Source organism: Thunnus albacares, chromosome 11, assembly GCF_914725855.1.
Source record: "Thunnus albacares chromosome 11, fThuAlb1.1, whole genome shotgun sequence".
Lineage (NCBI taxonomy): Eukaryota > Metazoa > Chordata > Actinopteri > Scombriformes > Scombridae > Thunnus > Thunnus albacares.
Genome location: NC_058116.1, coordinates 16,543,600 through 16,566,764, shown reverse-complemented (window position 1 = coordinate 16,566,764; position 23,165 = coordinate 16,543,600). Strand labels below are relative to the sequence as shown.

The 23,165-nt window shown below is 39.3% G+C and overlaps 1 protein-coding gene across 1 annotated transcript in view; it reads right to left on the bottom strand.

The window, feature by feature from the left end:
• The window catches only part of LOC122992825 (potassium voltage-gated channel subfamily H member 7-like), a 42,107-nt gene that overhangs the window by 7,338 nt on the left and 11,604 nt on the right, over positions 1–23,165 (bottom strand). Inside the window, exons 4-12 of the mRNA XM_044366785.1 lie at positions 16,769–17,209; positions 15,253–15,464; positions 13,195–13,620; positions 8,027–8,426; positions 7,578–7,777; positions 5,293–5,545; positions 2,215–2,420; positions 1,702–1,789; positions 1,364–1,534 (exon numbers count right to left, since the gene is read on the bottom strand). Of these exons, the coding sequence (XP_044222720.1) occupies positions 1,364–1,534; positions 1,702–1,789; positions 2,215–2,420; positions 5,293–5,545; positions 7,578–7,777; positions 8,027–8,426; positions 13,195–13,620; positions 15,253–15,464; positions 16,769–17,209 (2,397 nt within the window). The remainder of the gene's footprint in view (positions 1–1,363; positions 1,535–1,701; positions 1,790–2,214; positions 2,421–5,292; positions 5,546–7,577; positions 7,778–8,026; positions 8,427–13,194; positions 13,621–15,252; positions 15,465–16,768; positions 17,210–23,165) is intronic.

Here is a 23,165-nt window from a genome sequence, read left to right as displayed (position 1 = left end):
TTACACCACCATGATGAGCCATATAGATATGAGGATCCGTGACTGTTGTGTGTGCTTTTACCGTGCATGGCACTCAGGTTTGCCCTCATGCTGCCTTATTTTCAGCACCCTTCCATTAGTAGAGATTAACAATAGCTGCAGTCAGTCACCCAGCATTTTTTCCTCCATATCCCCAACTGTCTGTCTTCTAATACTTGGCTAGAGAGTCTTGTTAAGGGAGACATTGTTTTTGCAAGCATTGTTGTGTAATTTAGATCTCTAAGCCATAAGCCTCCTCTGAGAAAAATAAGCATACTGTGCATTTGCAGTTTGCTCTTCTGTAGTTTATTTTATTGGAATGACTAAGATACAGATCAATATCAAGCATACTGCTTTAGTAAGAGATACTGTATGCTTTTCATCATTGTAAATTAATCTTTAAAGCTTGACCCACTTATACAGGTGTGAATATTGGACACAAGAAACTCCCACACTAAAGACCTCAGAAATGATGAGGGAATAAATCACACCTCTTACTGTACATGAATGCCTATGTCATAGTCACATCTCTCGTATAAAAGAGGTTAGTGGATTGGCTGTTTCTGATATGTACACAACAAAATGAATATCTGTAAAATATGATGCTGTTCATCGCAAAAGCTATGCAATAAAAGACGCCATTGTGAAGCTTTTAATGTTTGTCTTTTGTTGACTGTGTATATTCCAGTTACATTAATTGGATGATGTTTATCATTAGGCTACTGATATAACTGAACTCAAACAGCCACTGATTTTTTTCTGTCTCTGCCCCTTTTTTCTATCCAATTTGGAAAGGCCATTTCCGTTGCACTGTGTGGTCCTTGCCTATGCAGTAGTCTCATTGAAATGAACAAGGAAGCTGATTTTTCATGTTCAGTGTTGGTCTAATCGTATCATCAATATAATTCATATCATCAATATGATTAGACCAACACTGAACATGAAAAAGCAGCTTCCTTGTTCATTTCAATGAGACTACTGCATAGGCCAATCCAATGTATTACAATGTGATGTAAACGGTGTAATTTTACTGTTGACCTTGTGTTCGTTGAGATGGAGAATACAATGATCCTTGCTGTCTCACACTAACATAAACGGCAGTGTAGTGTTTTCAACTCATCTATTATTCAAACCAGCCTTGCATGCCTGGGAAGATCCCAACCCCCTCCACTCATTTGCTCCAACCACCCAATGGGAGTGCAGCAACAAAGACAAGATCCCTCACTGGCTTCCCACCACCACAAGTAATGTTTCTGCATCACCCAGAAGCCCCTATTAAGACAGTTAAGATTATGTTCACATAATATTATACATATCTCTACATCAGTGAAACAAGATATATTACCTTCAAAAGATGGACTTCTCTCCAAGCTGCCTCTGACCTGGATGTGTCCAATAAGATTTGAGTCCAAGATTGGGGCATTGGGTGAAGAGGGACTCAGGACTGAACATCTCTTTAGGCACGAGTTTGACTCCCTCTCCCTCCCCAAGTCTGTAACCACTTCCTTGTTTTCCCCTGTAGAACAGCAATCAACAGGAGTCAGTGGAATAACACTGTAGTCTATTCCATAGAGAATAGCTGTTCTCAGGGAGCTCAGTAAACAATAACAAAGAACAAATTTGCAACTACAAAGCATGCTGAAAGAGGCTCTCCAGAACCTGCACTGATTCATTTCAACTTACCTTGAGACAGATCTGGAGTGAAGGAGATCCTTCTTTTAATGCTCTTATTGCCCTCACCATCTGAATCACAGCCTTGGGAACCGGAGGGCTGCAACAATGTGAGCATTAGAATCAGTTGCTACAATAGGAATCAAATCAAATTTATTTGATTTATTAATTTAATATAATAATAAGTATTATTGTGAATGTCCATAGTCATCCATTTATCTATTAGTTATCTTTAGGGTCGCAGGGAAAGGGAGCCGATCCAAGCCAACATTGGGCAAGACACTCTCGACATATTGTGAGTCAAACACAGGGAGATAGACAACTATTCACACTCAAGAGTCACATCTACAGGCAATTTACAGTCGCCAATCAACCTAAACCGCATGTCTGCACGTGGAAAACATGCAGACTCCAGGCGTTTATCTTATTATTATCATATCCATAGTTACGATAATTTACATACTTGTTAAACGCCATCAACTTAACACATAGGTCCCATAATACCATTGTAATATAATTATCTACCTTAGGAGACTCATCTCTGAGATTGAAGGTAAGTTCCAGGTTTGTGAAGAAGTAGTCGGCAAACTCTGGGTACATGTCTAACACCTCCAGCAGATCTTCCCTCTGAATGGTGCTCAGGTCACAGTAACTCAGAGCTCGCACATCAGCATTGGACTTTCCAGGCTTGGCAAATAAATGGATCATTTCTCCAAAGATGTCATTTTTTCCTGGTTGTGGCATACACAGACAAGAAATCTTCTCAAAAGGTTTACTGGCAATGAGGAAAAATATCATCTTTACCTGCAGTGACTTCAACAAGTAGAGTGGGTCACGCTTTCTGTGGGGATTACTTATCTAACTATTCCTCAGGCTTTCACAAAAGGGCAGCAGATGTGTTTGTGTTTGTGGATAGTGAAAATCAATCAGCTTTTCCTCTCCGTACAGATGCTCTCCTAAGACCTGTGCATCAGTTGTCTTTCTGCCATTGATCCATTATTTACGCTAAGGAATAACTGCTAAGTTAGAGCAACTTTGATGTGTGTGTGTGTGTGTTGGGGGGGTGATTGTGATTGACACCCTTTATGTATTGAGTACTTCAAAAAATGTATGTGTTTATAATGGCAATGGCATAATGAAGCCAGTTATTTAGCATATCTTTTCAAACTTTCCTCTGTTAGAATAAGTGTCCATTTTGCAAGGGACAAGAGGTCTACTTTAAAGGCCATCATGAAAAATCCCTTTGTAGATCCTGGGGTTCACTAAATGCCAACACTGTAAGCAGGGGTTCTAGAGAAAGAGATGTGATATGTTAGTTGCCAGTGTGCCTTTCACAGCATGAAACGGACGGCGTTCTACCACAGAGGACAGCCTCACTCAGAGTGTTGTATCTCTCCCCTGACATACAGCCCTCACCACAAGGATTTAGATAGTCATTAGCCTGGATGGCAGTGGAAGAGACTTATTCCTCATCTGTGGAATAATGCTAGCAGCCGTGTTGGAAAAATGCATTAGCAGTATGAGCTGACCACTATGTGTTAGAGGCTGGGGCAGAATAATAGGAAATGGCAGACTATGTATCATTTTCATAAACACATTGGAGCAAAATGGTGCTGATGGAGCATTGTGTTTGTATCATAGGCCCCCTTAACACCTTGCATTAAAATGCATTTTGGGTGATAAGATTGTAATTTGATAGTGCTTGACCACATGAAAGTACAGGTGTAAATGCACCCAAGACGCACTGAGGATGGATTATGATCTGGTAGGCCAAACAACCTCCGGAGGTGGTCAGGGATGCATTGTAACCACATTGAACACAAGTGTAAATGCAACTGTGTTGTCATTCCACATACAACAACTACGTGGGCGGAAATATGTAATTGCGTGTGACTATTCCAAACCAGCAAGGTAGCAGCCATTAGCCAGTAAGTGAGCTAAGTTACTAGCAAGAAAGCAGCAAGAAAGCTGTAGATATCCAAGACCCTCATGGATGGAGTCAAGATGAGACCAAGTGTCTGCTTTCAATTTGGCCCAACGAAAGTATACAAGCAAAATCTTTTTCATCTTTTTTTTGTTTGTTTTTCCTTTTTTGGACCCACGCAAACAAGAGGAGGATATGATGTGTTGTTGTTTGAGCTGGACAGAGAAATTGGATCTCAACTGGATCTCAATGTGGACACTAATTCCAGGTGTAAATGTAATCAGGTTAAATCATATCTAGATACAATCTGGATATGAGACACATTTTAATGCAAGGTGTACAGGGACTCATATATAAATGGGCTGATCTATGAGATCAGTGACTTTTCCAGTGTGTTTGTTAATAATGGGTTTTGTGTGATTCAGCAGCTTTTGCTAAGCTTAAACCCCATTCTGTCAGGTGCGGCTTTGGAGAGCATTCATCTCATGAATAATGGCAAATTTAATCCAGGCTTGGCCTGTAGCACCTGGTTGTGGTTCACACATGAAGAAAAATAAAAAAGTCATTATTCCAACAAGAGTAATGAGTACTCAGTACCACTATATTCCTAAGGCAAAATATTATTTCAAATTGCGAGTTGACAATTATTAAAGTCAGAACTGATTTTTACTGCCCTTTTTAATAATCCCTCATTTCCCTGTGCTGTCATAAAAGTGGCAGATATTTCCCAGTGTTCTTTGAAATTGCCAAACAACCTTTCATGGAGCCACTTAATAGAAATGTCAGAGTCTCAAGCTTGTCACATGAACAGCCCTATTGCCCAGAGGACAGAAATGGGGGATTGCAGACATACCTTGCTATTCTTGTCAAAATGTGTGAACATGATGTGGTTTAGCTGCTTTAATGACTTCAAAATTATTCATGTCTGAAGCACTCACGTTATAAGAGTTACTGCACTTTGTTGTGCAGAGCAGTCATGATGAACCTTTTTGTAAGTATTACTGTGTTTAAACAGGTGTGCCCATTGGGAAATTACACTGCCTATTCCTCCCTGAGCTTATGACACTAGCATCTCCACATATTTGTAAAAATCAATCAAACAAAATGACATCACGTAAAGTGTACTTTGCTTATTTTCATGTAAAATGTACCATGGACTCATGGGTATAAGCAGTACACTTCCTCTTTGACTGTATCTAATAGCACTGACAAAAGATCCACTAATGCAAAGTCACAAAACCCACACTGAGATTAGAATTATATCACCCTGAATCACACTTTGCTTTTTCAAGATCAAACTTGTTTTGTCTTTGTCTTCACAGGTTTGACACTGACATTAAACACCAACAGCTGCAAGATTGTCAATACAATAGGGAGGTGACTTTAACAGTTGTTCATACCTCTCGGTGGATGATGAGGTTTTGAGATAGACACTGGCAAAAGGTCAAACAAAAAACAACCTATCTAGGCCCAAAGGAGATGAAAAAACTCTCATGCTTCCCCCAACTATAACAATGTTGGCTTTCATAGGACATACGTAACAGTTTCTTATTAATTTAGCATCCACTACCCAGGTTGCCCATTTTTACACTTAAGGCAAAACTCTCATTAACTTTAAGTATTTCCCCTGAAAGTTACACCATGACAGTAACACATACTCAACAAGAGACTGTATTTACCCAGGATGGCTACCACAATGTCATCTTTCAGGATCTCAATAGAGCCACGGGACAGAAAGTAGAGAGCAGTGAGCACATCACCACTGTGGACCAGGGTGTCTCCAGGAGGTGCATGAGTTGTTTTGAAGTGCATGGCCAAGGCCCTCAGGCAGCCTTTGGTGGCTCCTTGGAACGCTTTGCAGTTGTGAAGAAGGTTCCTGTTGAGGTGAAGGCAAATATCTGCCTGCAGGCACTCAGGAAAACCTTTTAGCACCTATGATGCAGAGAAAATCAGTGAGTAAAATGCACAAAATATTGGTTTGATATCTTGAGATCCATTTAGTAAATAGTTCTACAACCCTTTTCTCTTTTACAAAGAGAAGTTGTAATTAAAGGTATACTATTTAGGATTTTCCTAAAGAACAATGTATAGACTCATGCAAAAGTAATCCCTCTCAATCATCACTTAGGACCGACTAGAAGCGTGTGGCGGTGTATGTCTCTGCAGAGACCCTGCCCTCTACCTGTATTTTCTTATTTTCTTACTATTTTGCTGTGTTCAGATGCTTCTGGTTGTCAACCTTTGGGCAGTGGGTGTGTAGCCCCCAGCCAATAACAGCATGCAGGGTGTGAGGTCGGACTCGTGGCATAGTGATCAGGTTACATTGCTGTCTCTGTCTCTCTTCTCTGCTCCGTTCTGCTCTCTGTCTCTGTGTCACGGATGTATAAAGAGGAGCAGGTCTGTGTGCCTGCTTGACTGACGGCAGGGCTGACCTACACACATGCAGAGCAGAGAGGCCACAGTGGACAGGATTCACACAAAATCCAGCAATGCAGCACCTTTCCACTGGGTTGTGCGGAGGTGTGGGCATGTTTATTTGTGCTTTAGAATGTAACCACTGAAATAATCAGAAAATAATGTTTTATTTATCTGATTCACGGCTTTGTTCTCGCCAGCGCTGCTCACTCTCTTCATTCACTTTCTAGCTTGCTAAACCACTGCTGCTCTCTCGCTCTCTCTCTCTCTCTGTCTTGCTCTGCTCTCAGCTTGCTCTGGTTTAGCCAGGGAGGAGGGGCCAACTTCGAATGCTGTGTTTAAAAACACCATCCTGCATAGTATACCTTTAAGCTTGACAGTAGCACAGCGATAAGGATATGATGAAAGCAAATACTTTACGGAGTCATAGACCCATTATACACAGTCAAATGCTAGTAGTAGTAGTAAGAAAATGATCAAATATAAAAGGCAGACACAATTATATATCTTAATTAAAAGACATTCATGTCCATTTTATCAAGACATTATAATTTCTGGTAATGTGAGATTTTCATAATAAATGTAGTTTTTAAAAATAACCTCTACCATTTATGTAACTGCTCCCCTGAGCTAAACACACAGTACGATGGATGATCAATTCTGGCTTCATCTCCATTTCTTATTTTTTTTAATTTGTAACGCATAATATCAGAATGAGGAGGATGTGTATTGTGTGAAAAGTGTGAACAACAAAAAAACCACCATTTTTATACATGGGTCCATTCCTTGGAGGAGCCAGCATTCAATTCAGACATTTGTTGCATGCATCCACATTAATGGAAAGCACTGACTGCATGCAATATTATTATTAGACTCTGACCAGTAACCACATTTAGTAATCCATGACTATTATGCTTTACCCTACTCTTTATAAAGTATTACACATATGATACAGTTATAACCGTTTTACACGAAGGAATATGGTTTGTAGCACAAATCAAATTTTCACCATTCATTTACTTGTAAGTGCTTATTAATAATTAAGTTGACTGAAAAAGGACGTTACTGATAAAGTTATTGCCAATAAAATTTCGGATGAAAATTGAAATGAGACAAAAGTCAGCAACATTAGTGCCATTTTCAATGTATACTGGTAGTTTTACACAAACATATTTTGCTTTAAAATATAATTCTAAATCTTGGCTCTATGATATGAAACTACTATAACAATGAAATAAATTCACTCAGAAATCATGCATAAGTACATTTCTTATGTTGATATTGTAAGTTGGATAATGCTAGGATGGGTCATTATTTGAATTAATGCTGAAACAGTGACCCATTTACCCGTGAAAATGACAAGAAATAAAAATATGTACCTCCTGCTCTTACCAATGAAGAGATGTTAATCCAGAAAGCAGGCAAGAGAAAGAAAATTATTTTTAGAATATTGCATATAATGTGATGATCATTTAAAAGCTTGGTTAATTTTGTTGGGTATCCTCTGCAGGTACAGTGGAAGGTAGATGTGCTGATTGTTGTTATTTACCGTGTTCATATCAATGCCATTGGTGTAGGTCCAGGAGTGTTGGAAGTACTCCTCCAGCCTCTGCCTCAGCGGGTTGGGAATCTGGTGAAAGCGAATGAATTCCTTGACCCGCAACATTTGCGCATGGTAGCGTGCTGTACCCGAATACAATCTCTGGATGATGGCAGAGACATTTCCAAAGATACTGGCATACATGAGAGCTGAAATATAGACAATATGAGAGTTGAGTTACACACTGTGCACTGCTCTGCATGTTTTTCTTTATCCATTGAGACACACTATTTACTTGAACGAATGCTGCTATAAACACAGACAAACTGTGGTCTAGGATCTGATCAAAAGAATAACAAGTTTATGCCTTGAACCATTTCAAGTGCTGTGCTAGATAAAAACAGAATAAAGTGATGATGAAAGAAAATAAATGCTATCAAAGACCATAACATACTCACAGCCAATTAACATGACACAGATGGAAAAGATCTTTTCCGAGTTGGTGTTTGGGGAAACGTTCCCAAAGCCCACACTGGTTAGGCTGCTGAAGGTGAAGTAAAGTGCAGTGACATACTTGTCCTTGATAGATGGACCAGAGCTAGGATCGCTGTAGTTGTATCTCTTTCCTATGGATACTCCCAGATTGTCTAGCCAGCCAATCTTGTGCTCCAAGTACGGCTTCTCCACATTGCCAATGGCGTACCATATACAGGCGAGCCAGTGGGCGATGAGGGCAAAGATGCACATGAGCAACATAAGGACTGCAGCTCCGTACTCAGAGTAGCGGTCCAGTTTCCTGGCTACACGCACCAATCGCAGGAGCCTAGCTGTCTTCAACAGGCCAATCAGAGTGGTAGTCTAAACAGAATGTACAGTAGAGCAGAAGAGAGAGTTTATTAGTAATTGCAATTAGTAGTTTGAATGTAAGTGGGTCAGACTAACCATGATTTTACAGTATTGAACATTTAATCTGTCATACAATCCTTTTATTAAGAATCAATCTTATTTGTTGCATATCTACCATAGCCATATGCTCTGACATGTTTTAAAAATGAATCTTAGGGCCTTTTCACACCTGAAAGTCTAAACCAAGGTCCGAACCAAGGTCCATGTTTTTGTTACATTGTATACATTTTGAGTATAGTTTTGGTTTCACATTGCAATTATGAGAGCGCACTAAAAAACTTTATATGACATACCTAAGTCCTGTCATCATGACCTACATGGGCTGCATCTCTCTATACTTGACATTGATTGGTTTGTAGACAGGCATGTGTCTGATGTAGGCGTGTGTCAATTCAGCAGGTAGCCTTCTATCGCTGTTTGAATTAATGGAGAAAAATGAATGAACAGATTCATTTTGTTGCCACTATAATAATATTATTATTTTATTATTTATGTAATAAAAAGGGAATCTGTCCTTCTCACTGGTTGACGCACCGCTTTTTCTAATGGCATTGCGCACCTTTGCATACTGCTGCTGCAATTTCTTTATTTTCAGGGGGCATTGCTCTCCATCCTCTCATATCCTCTCTCTCTCATCCTCTCTGAAAAGAACCTGGAAATGTTGTTGGACCATATTTCAATTAAAAACTTGGTCTCCTCCTCTCTCCATGTGCTACTGTGGCTCATTTTTCCTTTTTCCGGTTCTGACTATAGCCTACCCGAGCTTCCTGTAATTGGTCTAAAAGTCTGAACCATCCAAAAAATATTTTCACACTAGAAATGAAGTGAACCATGGTTCCTTCCTGGACTGAGACTTACCTTGCGAGGCAGCTGGATTTGAGAGATCATGACATCACAAGATCATGTGAGAATTCATCTTGTCAGGCTTCAAGTTATGCGCTTGTGTCTGAACCACCAGCGATTCGGAACAATCAGTGTCGCGAATCCAACTGCCTCACAAGGTTAGATGGCAATAGACAGTGACAGACAAATGGTTCATTCAATCACCTGCCACGTATTTTTTGAAAGTGCCTGCCCTTTTCCAAACAGTTTTCATGGATGACTTCTCAGATGGTTCTATGTAACAAACCATCTGGTGCATCAGGTTAGACTGAGACCACCTCTTTTCATCAGACCAAGGTTGGTCCGGGGAAGTTTCACACCTGTAATTTTGGTTCGGACCAAACTGAAAAGTCCGAAAGTCCAGACCAAATGAGGTAGGTGTGAAAGGGCCCTAAAGCTCAAATCAGGAAACAAACAAAGATATTGAGTTTCTTTAACAATGAAAAAATGACAAAGACTGTTGTGGCAACTCCACACAGTTCTTGGGTCAAAGGAAAAATAACACAGAAGTGGAGACACCATAGCAGCCCACAGATAAATTCTCATTTATTGAAGACTGAACAGGCTGTGAGTGGATCCCTGGGTGTTTGTTCTTGTTCATCAACAAAGGTTTTAGAAACCCTAACAACCATTCCCATTAGTATGGTCATTTATCTACCTGACAATTACTGAATGACCTTTGAAAAATAATCTACACACAAGAGACTCTCTTTCCTAACCACTCAGGGGTAAATTCACAAAAGGGCTGCGCGGCTTTTGCGGCTGCTAAACCTGCACAAATGAGACAAAAAGAAAATGTCTAATTCACAAAGCACCTGCGAAAGGTGAAACGTACCCCAAACTGTCAAGCAAAGAGCGACCAGTGCTACTTTGCTATTTGCATGTATGTAAATTACATAATATGCACAGTTTTGGCTTTGGCTTAAAATTGTCCCCTTTCTATGCAAATGAGCCTCATTGCAAAAACAGTCCAATTCACAAAGACCAGCGCCAAAAGCCACATGCAGTTAGAGTGAAATTATTAGTGCCTTAGTTGGTGGTACCTGAAGCGCTCTCAGTCAGTCAGTCACTCTCTCTCTCTCTCTCTATCTCTCTCTCTCTCTCGCTTGCTCTCTTCAAATCTTCAAGCTTATGAGGCATTGAATGATCTTGATTTGATATTGAATGATATCAAGGGTGAAATCTTCAGTCAGACAATCAGAGGTATGGGGTTTTAGGCTTATCTCAGGCTTTCGGCAACTTAAAAATAAAAATAAAAATGTCCTGACAGTGCTGATGGAGCTCAGGATTCATCTTCATGCTTTATTACAAACAATTCCACTGTAGAAACCTGGAATCTGTGTGTAACAGCTAATCTGTATAGATGTGCAGAACGCAGAACATTAATTATCATCAAATCCTGACCGATCTGGTGTTAATGAAGTTGTTGCGTGCGTAAATGCGCACAGCCTCTTTCTCAGTTTGGAGACACACTTATCATTTCAGCTGCTGTCTGATTCTGCAGCCAGCTGTGACACACAGCCAGCTGTGGGCAACAAAGAGAACATCAGTACTGATGTTTCTGCGAAATACCAGATACATTCAGTGAAACCTGAATGACATTATTGTAAGACTCATTGTTCTAACATGTTTCAGACCTGCCTGAGTCACAGCTGTATTTTCACATTTGACATTTCAGTAGATTATGTTATGGATGAGAAATACTCGAGAAGTAAAAGAAGCAAAATTCATGAAAGTTGGTTTGTAATTGTGGAGAGCTCTGTGTGTGTGCACCTCTGCTAATTAAACACACGCAATTCAAGGCTTTTGAGGTCTCTGCAGTTTTCATTATGCACCAATCTGTGTGCTGACATGTGGAAAAAAAAATCCTGCAACACTGGAGACCGCTCACTCAATCAGATGCAAAACAAGGAGCAAATTTCACACAGCTGGAAAACTTTATGAGCATGTTTGTGCCATCATCTCATTAGCACAATATCTTTTGTGAATTGGACCTTAAGATGGGCCAGATAGTGGTTGCAAATGATGTGCAATCACATCCTCTCTGAATTCACCCCTCAGTATTGTAGAAATGATAGTTTCACTATTTTTTAATCCAGAACTTAAAAAAGCATTGTCACTATTTATAATTGTGCACGGCTGGGTTTAACTTACAAGATATTTCAACAGGACAGTGGTCCTCGTGTTTGTGTGGATTTCTTCCCACAGTCCAAGACGTCCAACTTAAGTGAATTGGAAACTCTAAGATGGCTGTGAGTTTGTATGTATGCCCTTTACTAAGATTATTTTACATTTCAAAACTCATGTTTGATATATACTATATATACACACATAATTGAATTTGATGGAAAATCTGCATTTTGTGCGCTTCTCAACTGATCATAATGTCGGCCTGTTTTACTGCTAGATTTATCATAACCTAATTATGTAGAAAAACTTAACATCCAATATTTGAAACTAAATGTTACAATTGGTCTTTTTAATCCCATGTCTGTTGAACCTATAAACACACTGCGCTCTACAATCTAATAAAAGTTCAATTAAGTCTCAAATGTACCTGCACAAGCAATTACATAATATCGCTGCAGCGCACTGGAACCCCCCTCTCCACTTCTCTCTGTTTCTCTCTAATGGGAACAACATTTAAGAGGTTCAATTTGGGACAAAGCACTCAACTTCTTTTCCACTGTTTTCACAACGAAACAGCTTGAAATAAATAATTTGTTTTTGCATATCTATAAATTACAATTAACAAAACCCTGCATGGTGCCAATTTTGCATAAAGCTGCTCACAGAATGTTCAATCTTCTGGCAAGTCTGAGTTGTTTTGAAAACAACAAGACATTGATTGAAATCTATTTCAAATATACTCCCTGCTCTAATCAAAAGGTTCACTTAAGTGCTTGTGGGTTAAAACCGTTTTATTATGCTGCTAAATTAAATGAGCCTTGTGAAAACCATCTGCCACTGTCTCAGTTGGATTTTTTTTTTTCTGAATGAGAATGCAGCTGAGTGGGACTTTGCGTGCTTAGTCAGAAAATTATAAACACAGAGCTGGAAGGCTACAAATGCAAGCAATGTATCCTATTTAAAGACTTGAACAGAAAAAATATGTTTAAATATTTGCATATATATTTTTTCAGTTAAATTTTAAAAAGAAAGTTGAGTTAATACTGTATTATAATCATGGTTTGCATCAATTTCACTGATGTTTTACTTGCAACTCATTATGCAAATTTGCCATTTGTTTTGTTTTTTGTTTGTTACCCTGTTTTGTGAGAAAAACAAACATCCATTTTCTTTTTGATTTGTTGTCATTCACTGAACTGACTCAGCAGTAGGAGCAGCAGCAGTGGTCGAAAAGATGATTATGGTTTATAATCAGGAGCTTTTCTGGTGTAATGGAGTGCCTACAAAGCACGATAAAGCACTGAAGTGGATCCAGAGCCTGAGGGGACATATCCTACCAACAAACAAGCCAGCAGGCCTGGCAGCCAGCCTACCAATGGCTATCTCACATCTGCATGTAAGCTGTGCACACAGTGCTGTTGGCCTGCTCCTCACATAAATGCATCATTGATTGCCATTTGGTAAGCCATTAATCCATGTAAATGGATTCTAGAATGAGGACCATTCAAAAAAAAACATGCAATTTAAAGTAATCCTTTCAGAGCCGAGACAGAAAGATTCAGGCTTTAAGTAGTGGCCCAGAGACACAAGTCTGGACTTAGTAAATGGATAACAGTGCAGGCATGACTGTGGTGATGTGCAGTAAAGCTCCCTGGTAAAAAAAAAAAAAAAAAACAGGTAAAAAAGACATGCATTAGGGATAACATACCTCATCTGATCCTGAGCCGAAGATAAGAAGGTCAAAGGGGATTGCTGCCACCATGTCTATAAGGAACCAGCCTTTAAAGTAATGGATTGCTATCTTAGCTGGATGGCTGACCACCTCCTCATTCAGGTTTACGTAAGTGGTCCTGAAGTTAATGAGGATGTCAATGATGAACATAATGTCCACCATTAAGTCCACCACATTGAGAGGGCTGCAGGAGTATCCACATTCACGCCTCTTCTGCTCCTCTTGGTCATTGAGAAGAAAAGCAGCTGAGTAGGGGGTGAGGATTGCTGTGTAGATTACCAGCAGCAGGATCAGCCAGTCCCACACAGCTTTGAAGGGGCTGTAATGGAGGATGGTGAACTTGTCAATACGGGCTGTCTGGAGTTTGTACTCTGGCAGCACATCAGCTCCAAGTGACAGGACCTAGAGGAGTGGTGAGAGAGGGTCAGAGGTTGAGGATTACACTCCTCTTTGATCATGTATCAGGAAACTTTGTTTTGGGGAAATCTTTTAGTTACCTAGGATCCATGATAATGTGAAAATTTTATTTTCTGTCACTCTCTTAATTAATGTTGATTATCTTTGTCTTTGTGGTATGAATAACAATTGGGTCAGACAATTAATTCTTATTGTTATTGCTGAAGCCAATCAAGTAATTTACCCTCCTCAAGGACTTCAAGTACTGATTTGACAGCGACTATGTCTATGACACCCCAACATAAGTGCTCCGCAGTCAGACAGCTTTAGGTAAAGACAGCCACTCGAGTATGACAGGAAGATTGTCTGTGTCCTGGCAACATGAATAATGTGACTGCTTCTGACTTGCTCCACATTTGCAAGAAGTACATTCTGTACTCTTAGTAAAAACTATATGCACCTACTGTATATATGATTCAATGAAGTGGAAAAAATCCTCATAGATTGGATAATCATATTTACACTCTTGACAAATATTTTTACACAGATATTTTAGTAAGCAAACATTTGTTTTAATTTCCCCCAATGAATGAACCGTAACTAGATTGTAAATTATTCAGTGTGCTCAGGAAGGCCAAGACGATCCCCTGTTTTTGTATTAATAAGCTGTGGCAGACAAAGAAAGGGCTTTCTTATGGCAGAAAATAGTGCAGGAGTGAGGTTGAGGGTGGAGGGTCTTTCTATTCATTTCAGATTCCCCTATCTTCAACACATGAATTATAGATTTCCTCATGCTAGCAGTCAGGAAGTAGATGCCGTGTTCACATCTCGGCGGTGTCTCCAAACTAAAGTCAGCATGGAGGAAGAGCATTTAATCATGATGATGGCTCGTCTTCATTTATAAACGAAAAAGCTCTGTTGAAAGAAGTTTAAATATAGGCTTTCTGGGACTCTTCTGTGCTCGGGGGTTGCTGACATTTTATTTATAGGTACATATATTTTGGCTTTCTATTTAATTTGATCAGATGAAATATAGGTATTCATTAGTTTAGAGTACAAATTGTGACGAATGCCTGCACTATTAGCTGTCCTTGGAAAGTTGGCATCCCCTATGAAATGCATTGTTTCAGTCATATGAAAGGAAGTGTCTGCTGCATTGTCCTTGAGCAAGAAACTGAATCCCCGCTGTCTGCTGAACTGTTATGAATCTGCACTTTGACTTACAAGTAAAAAGATGGACGGCTTCTAGGAGGGACTTTCCTCTCTCTCCCTTCCCAAAGCACTAACCCTTAGACGAGCATGAGAATTAATTTATTTCTTAATATCATCCCCACTTTCTATCATCCTTAATGTCATTAATGTCTCCACTATTAACCTGTGTAGGCAGTGGACAGCCATGTGTTACTTTTGTGACACATGGAGTCACCAGCTGCCTCCTTTTCTCTGCCAGTAAGGTGGTGGTGCCCTAACCAATCAATATGAGTCGTGCAGAGACAAGGGGGTAATCCCTTTGCCAGCTTCCCACCTGCAAACACTACTAAGCCAGGTACTATTACTAAACCGAGGTTCATTTTCAAAGAGGGAATCACTCCAGAGTAGACACTTCAATATCAAAGATAGTGGAACGTATTGACTCACCTGTGTGACTTTTTCTGTGACATTATGAGTTCTGTCTTTGACCTTTGGTGCTATGATGGTTTTCTCAGATGTCGGTGGAGAATGAGTCTTTTTATCAGTGCCTTCAGAAAAGTTGAGTGCAATCAGGGGGATCCTGTTGATGGTGCTATACTTGTTGATGTTAGAATCAGAGGTAGAGCCAAGCAGGCTGGACTTCACGTGATTAAAAGGACCTGGTGGTTTAAAACAAATAGTGGTCATGACAGAATGACAGGAACCTTGGTAAATTATATTCTGTAGAAATCTGTCACATTATTCCAAGATCATTGATGAATAGGAGTTGAAATTACACAGTCAAAACCCACATTGTCACTATATCTGATGGGTTTGAACATTTCTCTTAAGTCTGTTCAAATGTGGTATAAATGGTACAGTACAGAATTAACATTGACACAAAACTGATTTGGTGACAAGTGCAATGATTTACAATTCCCATTTTTGTGAAATAATTATACTAGTTTTCAGTTCTGCAAGCATCTTTAACATTAAAGGGACATTTCACTGATTTTCAACCATATCTCCATGTTTTAGATATTGACATGACATAACAGTGATAGAGAACTCTGTATTTACTGTAGATTATGCTACAGGCAGCTGAACAGTCGCAGCCTAAATGTTGTGGTAGTGAATTAGAACCAATTACAATTTGGTTTTAATTAACTGTGATTTATTCAGAGACATTATGCAGAGACATTATTTTCCATTTCATAGATTCAGATAAAAGGAAAGTTTTAATGTACTTTGCCCCTGTTTTTTTATCAACGCACATGTTAGAGTACGGTAGAATGGAGAAAGTGCATCCCTTGCTGAAACCATTACTGTATGTTTAATGGCTAGCTTAGCTTGTAACAACAGCTAGTTAACAGAGACACAACGGTATAACATAATACAAGCATTATGCTCATCCAGGTTTATTCAAAAGCAATGCCTTGAGCAGCTGATGAGAGCAGATATTAACCTTATGTGATCACATAATATGTCTTTATAGACTGCGGATATGACAAAACCACTACATTGGTCTAAATATATAATCATTTCACATAATTAAGTGCAGTAATCCCACTCTATCCACGAAAAGTGGATCTGTGATGAGCATTTATGCTGATTGCCTTGCTTGAAGGTCATGCTCCAAAACAGCACTGAGCAATGAAATTATAGACAGAAATACATGATTACCTCTGACATGGCTACCATTGTCTAAAGGCGGCATTATGAGGACAGATCAAATGAAGTAGAAACACAACTGTGAATGAAGATAATTCTATTGTAAATTGCATTTTAATAAAGTTATTTTTCTTATAAACTTACGTGCATATTTAAGAGAAGAAGATATAGAAGATAGAAGATATATATAAGTTAAGAGCTTATAAAACATTACTTTGTCTGCAGTCTAATGCAAACTCAGTCATGAGGTGATGGCTGATTCAATCACAGCTTCAGTCTGTAATCTGCTTTATTTAAATACTGTAGTACATACCTTCACTTGTATGACGATCCCTGAATATGCTTTTAGAATTGGAGCTATAGCCCTCAATTTCATGGACGGACGAGGCTCGCCTCATGCTGTTGATGCTGCCTCTGGGGAAGGTATTTGACAAGGAGGTAGAGGACGGGTGCAGCTCTGGCTGATACGGCTTCTCCCAGGGGAGTTTAGGGGATGAATGGTCAAGTGGTTCGGGACCCATACTAGCCTGGGAAGAGTGGTGGCTTGAGCCTATGAGGGCATGCGTGTCATTGGCCTCAATGGGACTGCAAATGCTCTTGGTGGGTGAGGGGAAGCTCTGCAGGGCCACTGAGTCTTCGTTCTCTTTGGGTGAGTCCACCATCACAGCATCTGGGTCCTCTTGCGGAAGAGACTGCTTGTTGGTATTCATTAGGCTCAAAGCAGCCTGTCGGAAGCGGAAGAATCTACTCCTTCCTAAAAATTGGGAGAAAATCATGGGAAGTTTTGTTAAGTTTTCAGTGTACAGTGCTGGAAAATAACGCATAATGAAATTCAAGTCAATAAAAGCTTTCTTAAGCCTTCAATATATGAGGGGAAAATGGGAAATTAAATTTAAAAATCTATAGGTCTGTCAGCAAGAACTAACAAAACTTTGATATCACAGACCAAACTGTGACATGAAAAGGGTACACAGAGGCCCAACATTGAGAACAGCAGGTGATGAAACAAGTCCACAAATCGATAATGAAATAAATGGATTTGGGCTCTGGTTTCTCAACCCTGCAGGACCACACGTACGTGACTTCCATACTGTATTTGTCCCCAGTCAAACAGATCATAGAATTTCTGTAACTGAAGCTTCACATCTTTAAATGAACAAAACAGGACACACACTTTATGCAGTAGTGTTAAATATGTTCTCTCTCAGAGGAACATGACACAGAGCAGATTGCACAATCAATTTATTTTGCCTCATTGATCTGAGCCAGGTATCCAGTTTTTGTGTAGAGTCACATCTTCAGAATGGACGCACCATCACATATGTTAATGATCTCTTAGGACAGAGTGAAAGTTTTGGCTCATTAACAATAGAGCAAGGATGAAAGGGAACCCTGCCTCACTCGAGAGGCACCCATCTCTCAGCACCCTCCTTACATAACGTCATTGCCATCTGTTTCCATTCCATGGCCAAATGCGCTGATGTTTCAACTATAGTGGCTTACAATAGAGCTATGACACTCGACAAGTTTACTGGAGAGAAACCTAATGACATCCTGAGCTGGCAGGAGATACGGACAACCTTCCTGTCTCTTCTCTGTGGGGAAACAGTGTCATCTGAACTGAGGATGCTCCTGACTGTTACTGAATGCTTATATGATACCTGTATAACATATTTTAATATGGAAAGTGTAGCTCATATCACCCAAATAAGATGCAACTTGCTGCTAGAGTGGATTAAAGAATACAGCAATAGGAGTGTGCAAATTATAAAACTGTTTATGTTGCACACTGCAGTGCATGCAGTTTTTTTCCCCAAGGTTAATTAACGCCCACACATTAAACCAACAATGACAAGGCGATGACATAAAATATTAAATGTCACATATAGGATATTTAAAGTATTGTTTTAAGTAAAAAAACAAAAAACAAAACTGAAGTTTTTGTTGTTGTGTAATTTTAACACATTTCCTACAAAAAACAATTCATGTTTAGAGGAGGAGAAATTTGTAGACTTTGTCCCATCAAATATACATTTAAGTATATAGAAGTTTCTTAACAAAATAATACAACTGACTACACGTTCTATACTCTTATCTGAGTTTTCCAAAGAAAAAATGACATCTTTGCAATTTAGTGTTATATTATTTCTTAGGTGTGCAGTAAAAAATGCAGTACCAATGATCCCCATGTCCTTCTGACATCATCACCAGAAAACAAACAATAATTTTGTAAAATATATTATGGCACAACACAGATGAATTTTGGATTTTACTTTGCCAGTTTCACTTTATCCTATGAGAGTGAAATTTGAAAATGTAATGTATTTTCACAATATTTATTAATGATATTTATTGGAGAACAACTAAGAGAAGAGCCTTATTTTTTTTACAGGAAAGGGACAATTGTGCTTGCAACCAAAACCAACCACACCTTAAACTTCAGTAAAACTGCAGTTATACATTTATGGAGTGAGTGAAAATGAATTATACATATTTGAAATTAGAAATAAGTAATATGAAATGTGAAGGGAGGGTTGATATCTACATGAACTGATCAAAGACTACTTGTCTTATTATAGTAGTAATATAGTAGACTTAGTTAGACTTAGTTTATGCCACTACTCATACAGGAGGCTTTATCAGTTATATTGATTGTTGGTGTGTCCAAGGCTTTTAAACATCATGGTTTGCACACCTCAGTATCACACAGGTAAGGTCAAATGGTATCCAAAAGTGTAGTAGATGTGCACAACCCATAAACTTCAAGGTGCTGGACCACTAAAACAATGTAAACAAAGAAAGATGAAGGTCCTCACACTGTAGCTCCCTTACGTTTACGTTTCAAGCTACATGCTTGTAGTTCAAAACGTCACTGGTGGATGTCTCAATATAAATAAACTACATCTGAGGGAGCTACAGTGTGCAGACCTTCATCTTTCTTTGTGGCATGTGAGAGCTGTCAAAGTTACATGTATTAAGGTGTGGAGCAGCCTCAGAAAGAATGTCAGGATGCCATTGGAAGTTGCTGATAAGTGCTGTTGCAGCTCACCTCCCTCTCTTCAGGAATGGTTGTTCCAATTTGACATAGATGTAATTCTCCTCTTCCAAACCACCTGTCTTTTGTGTCCTCACAGGAAAGTCCCTTATTGTAGTTTACATATGGGTAGACTGTTGAGACTTGACCTGAGGAGGTTGCTCTCATTCAGTATACTGGGCAATATGCTTGTTCAGCAGTTGTGTCTTCTAACAGATATAAAGGTCTGTGCAGTCCTCCTTGCATAGCACTGCATATTATATAGTTCTGTCTATATTTGGGTTTATGGTCTGCCTTAGTGTGTTGCAGGGTTTGAAAAAGACAGGGATGCTAGTTTATTGCAGATCCTCCTCGGTTTCCCTGACACTCCATCTATGTATAGATTGATTTTTTTTTAATGAATCCGCTTGCTCTGGAGTTTTTTTATATTCTTGTTATTTTTAGAAAAGCCTAGACTGGGTAGCCACAAGCTTATAAAGCTTTCCTGAGAGAAAGCTTATCAGCAGTATATCCTGCTGTCCTCACAGGAGGTTTCATACCAATTCACACCTGAATTCAAGTGACTCTGATGACTCAAACATAATGTGATCTTAACAACTTACTGTATATGTGACCTTAATGACTCTCATGTGACTTTTAAGTGTGAACGATCCAAAGAGGTTTACAGTACCTACCTGGGACTCCCCACTGGTGAGTACACTAATAGAATCTCATGGATGAGTGATGAAATGTCTTAAAATAAGAATAAAACAGCAAGTCTAATTGCCCGTGATTTAATACTTCTAAATATCCTATTTATGTGGATGACTGAGAATCTTAACAGCAGGGACTGAAATTTCTCCTAATACTAATCCCTAATACTGGACATGTCAACCCATCTACTTCAGGATGTTTATGCTAGCAGGGTTTGCAGCTCAGAGTGAAAATCAGCACCTCAAATGCCAATGTACTCTGCTTGGAAATAGAGGATTGGGCCCTTTGAGTTGGGAGCGAGTTGTTGGTTCAAGTGAAAGAGATAAAGTGTCATGGGGTCTTGAGATCGACAGGCAGATTGATGTGGCGTTGGCAGTGATTTGGATGGTGTATCATACTCAGTTTATCAGTTGATTTATATTGCAACCTTTAGCTATGCTCATGAGCTGTGGTTATTAATGTAGAGGATGAGATTATAGATACGAGCAGCAACACGAGTTTCTGTCACAGGCTGTTTGGGCTCACACTTAGACTATGTCTACACAACGTTGCCTAATTTTTAAAATGCTGTTTTCATGTGAAAACCATTAGCGTTGACACTAGCATTTCCTGGTTTCTTCTCAGTTGGCAAACAACAAAACTACATCACACCCAACATCTGGTACGGAGTAGGACAGACAGATTGGCGGACCAAATCACTATTTCATGGATGCAACATCATAGACATAAATACAGGTTAATGACACCAGCTGTACTGTATCATCAACTACGAGGTCTTTCAAAATTATCAGAGAGAAGGTTTGAGTCAACATACAATAGAGTCCTTCTCAACTATACTGCCACACAGACCCTGTCTCTCTCTATGGGAATCTCACGTTATTGTTTGAAATGCCAAGCTAGTGTGTTAAGATTTATACACCCTGGAAACTGTTTTGGAAATGCTCAGTTTTGGGGTAGAGAAAAATGCTGTTTTAGTAAGGACAGAGGGCTGAAACTGAGAGAAAAAGATGCATTTACAAATGTACCTTAGCTCTTGAAAGAGCTTAAAGTAGAGCTGCTGCTCCTTTATATTGAAAGGAATCTGTCGGGCTTCTATAGACGCTAATGGAATTCCAAGAAACCACGGATGAAATCCTAAATGTCATATTTACTCTGCGACTTAAATGTGCGTCTGCATGAAAAAAACAATTTTCACACCCCACAGCAGCATTCTAACCCTTGGAATAACTCAGTATGAAATCAGATCAAAAGAGTTCAAGGAGATGAAGCATAGTGGTGGACAAACAATAGAATGTCTAAATCAAGGTAAAATTTGTATTGTATAATATATGATATGCATTCATTTGTTGATTAAGCAGTAAAAAGAAGTCTCTGTGCACTGATCCTTCTGCTGAGTAATTCTGTCTCTGGTTTTAGGCCCTGAAGGCATGCTGAAGTTGCTGATGGCATAGATGGCAGCTCAGGGAAAGAGGGATTACTCTCTTCCAGGCTCAATATTGTGCTAGTTACTGTGACACATGCAGGCTTATTGCTTGCTGTCAACATCAGATCATTATTAGCCCCCCCACCCCCCCCCCCCACCCCCCCCCCCCCCACCCCCACCCCACCCCATGTCCAAAAATGACTTTTCATAGGCTGCAACACTAAAATGACTGTGTACGTAGGTTTTCAGTGATTTCAGACTCAAAACAGACACATAATGTTAAAATTAAATATAAATAAGATCAGGCAAAGATGTCAGCTACATATATAAAAAATGTTCTCCCTGACCATTTTTGAATTAATAAAATTCTATGAAAGTGTATTTCCATTTTCAAAGCAGTGAAATGTCAATGTCTTCATGCCATTGAAAAGGACGGGGCTGCTATTCTGCTTTTAAGACCTGATAACCTGTAAGGAAGTTCATCTGTTAAGGTTTCATTGTCAATTTTCATATCCTTTGATGGTCTAAATGCTGTTTCATAGGCTCTTTCACACACACCTGAAGGAATACAGAATATATGTAATTTTGGAGGTGAAAATAGTCAATGTGAGAGGCAATATCTGAACATAATATTGTGTTATAGAATTACTGGCATCATCCTTCAAAATCCCATTTCTGTCAAACCAAGTATAGGGTAATTTACTCTTTTATGCCCTAGTGTTGTCTCAGGGCATGCTCAAAGACAATTACAATGATAAGGTCATACTTTAAGTGTGATGTGTATATGTAGTCAAGACTCAGTCTAATCTAAAGTCACATCATATGTTCATCTTCCCCATCTACCCACAGGTCCTCTTGCCGATGCACGGTCACAAGCAATCAACTCTGACTAACAACGTTAGCAACAGACACAGGCATTCGTCGACACACATACGCAGACACACGCGCATGTGTGTGAACACACATATACAGTGTGCATGCAAACACACACTTCCATACACGCATACACATACTGCAGCCCAACCCGCATGCCGGTGTCATGGAGGAATTCATGCTGAGTGAAGTGGATGGCTGAGCTTCGGTCAGAGAAGAGATGCTGAGTGCCTCCAATCAGAGAGAAGCAGGAATGTCTCATTGACATTTACACCTCCTGACACACATCCAAATACAAAATGAGGAGCTCTGCATATGCTGCTCTACCAAAAGACATAAAACAGATTAAGAATTAAACATTTTCAACAGGATAAGGTTATGTAAGCAGGCCATTCACTCCCATGTGTGCACACAGTACATTTTATATCTATACATGTAAACTGTACTGTACTGGCAAACTAAATAATGCACAATTTTGTGAATAATAGAAGCTGGCAACATGTTTGGAAGTTACACTGAGCATGAAAGGGATCTGAATCAAAATCTCTAGTGCTTAATTAGTGTCTTGCAGATGAAGTGGGGTATTTTAATGAATTATCTCAATTACAGTCATCTACTTATGCAACTGCCCTTTGTTAAAGAAGTAAGGAATGAGTTGTTTTAGGAATGGTGCCATCTCACAAAATG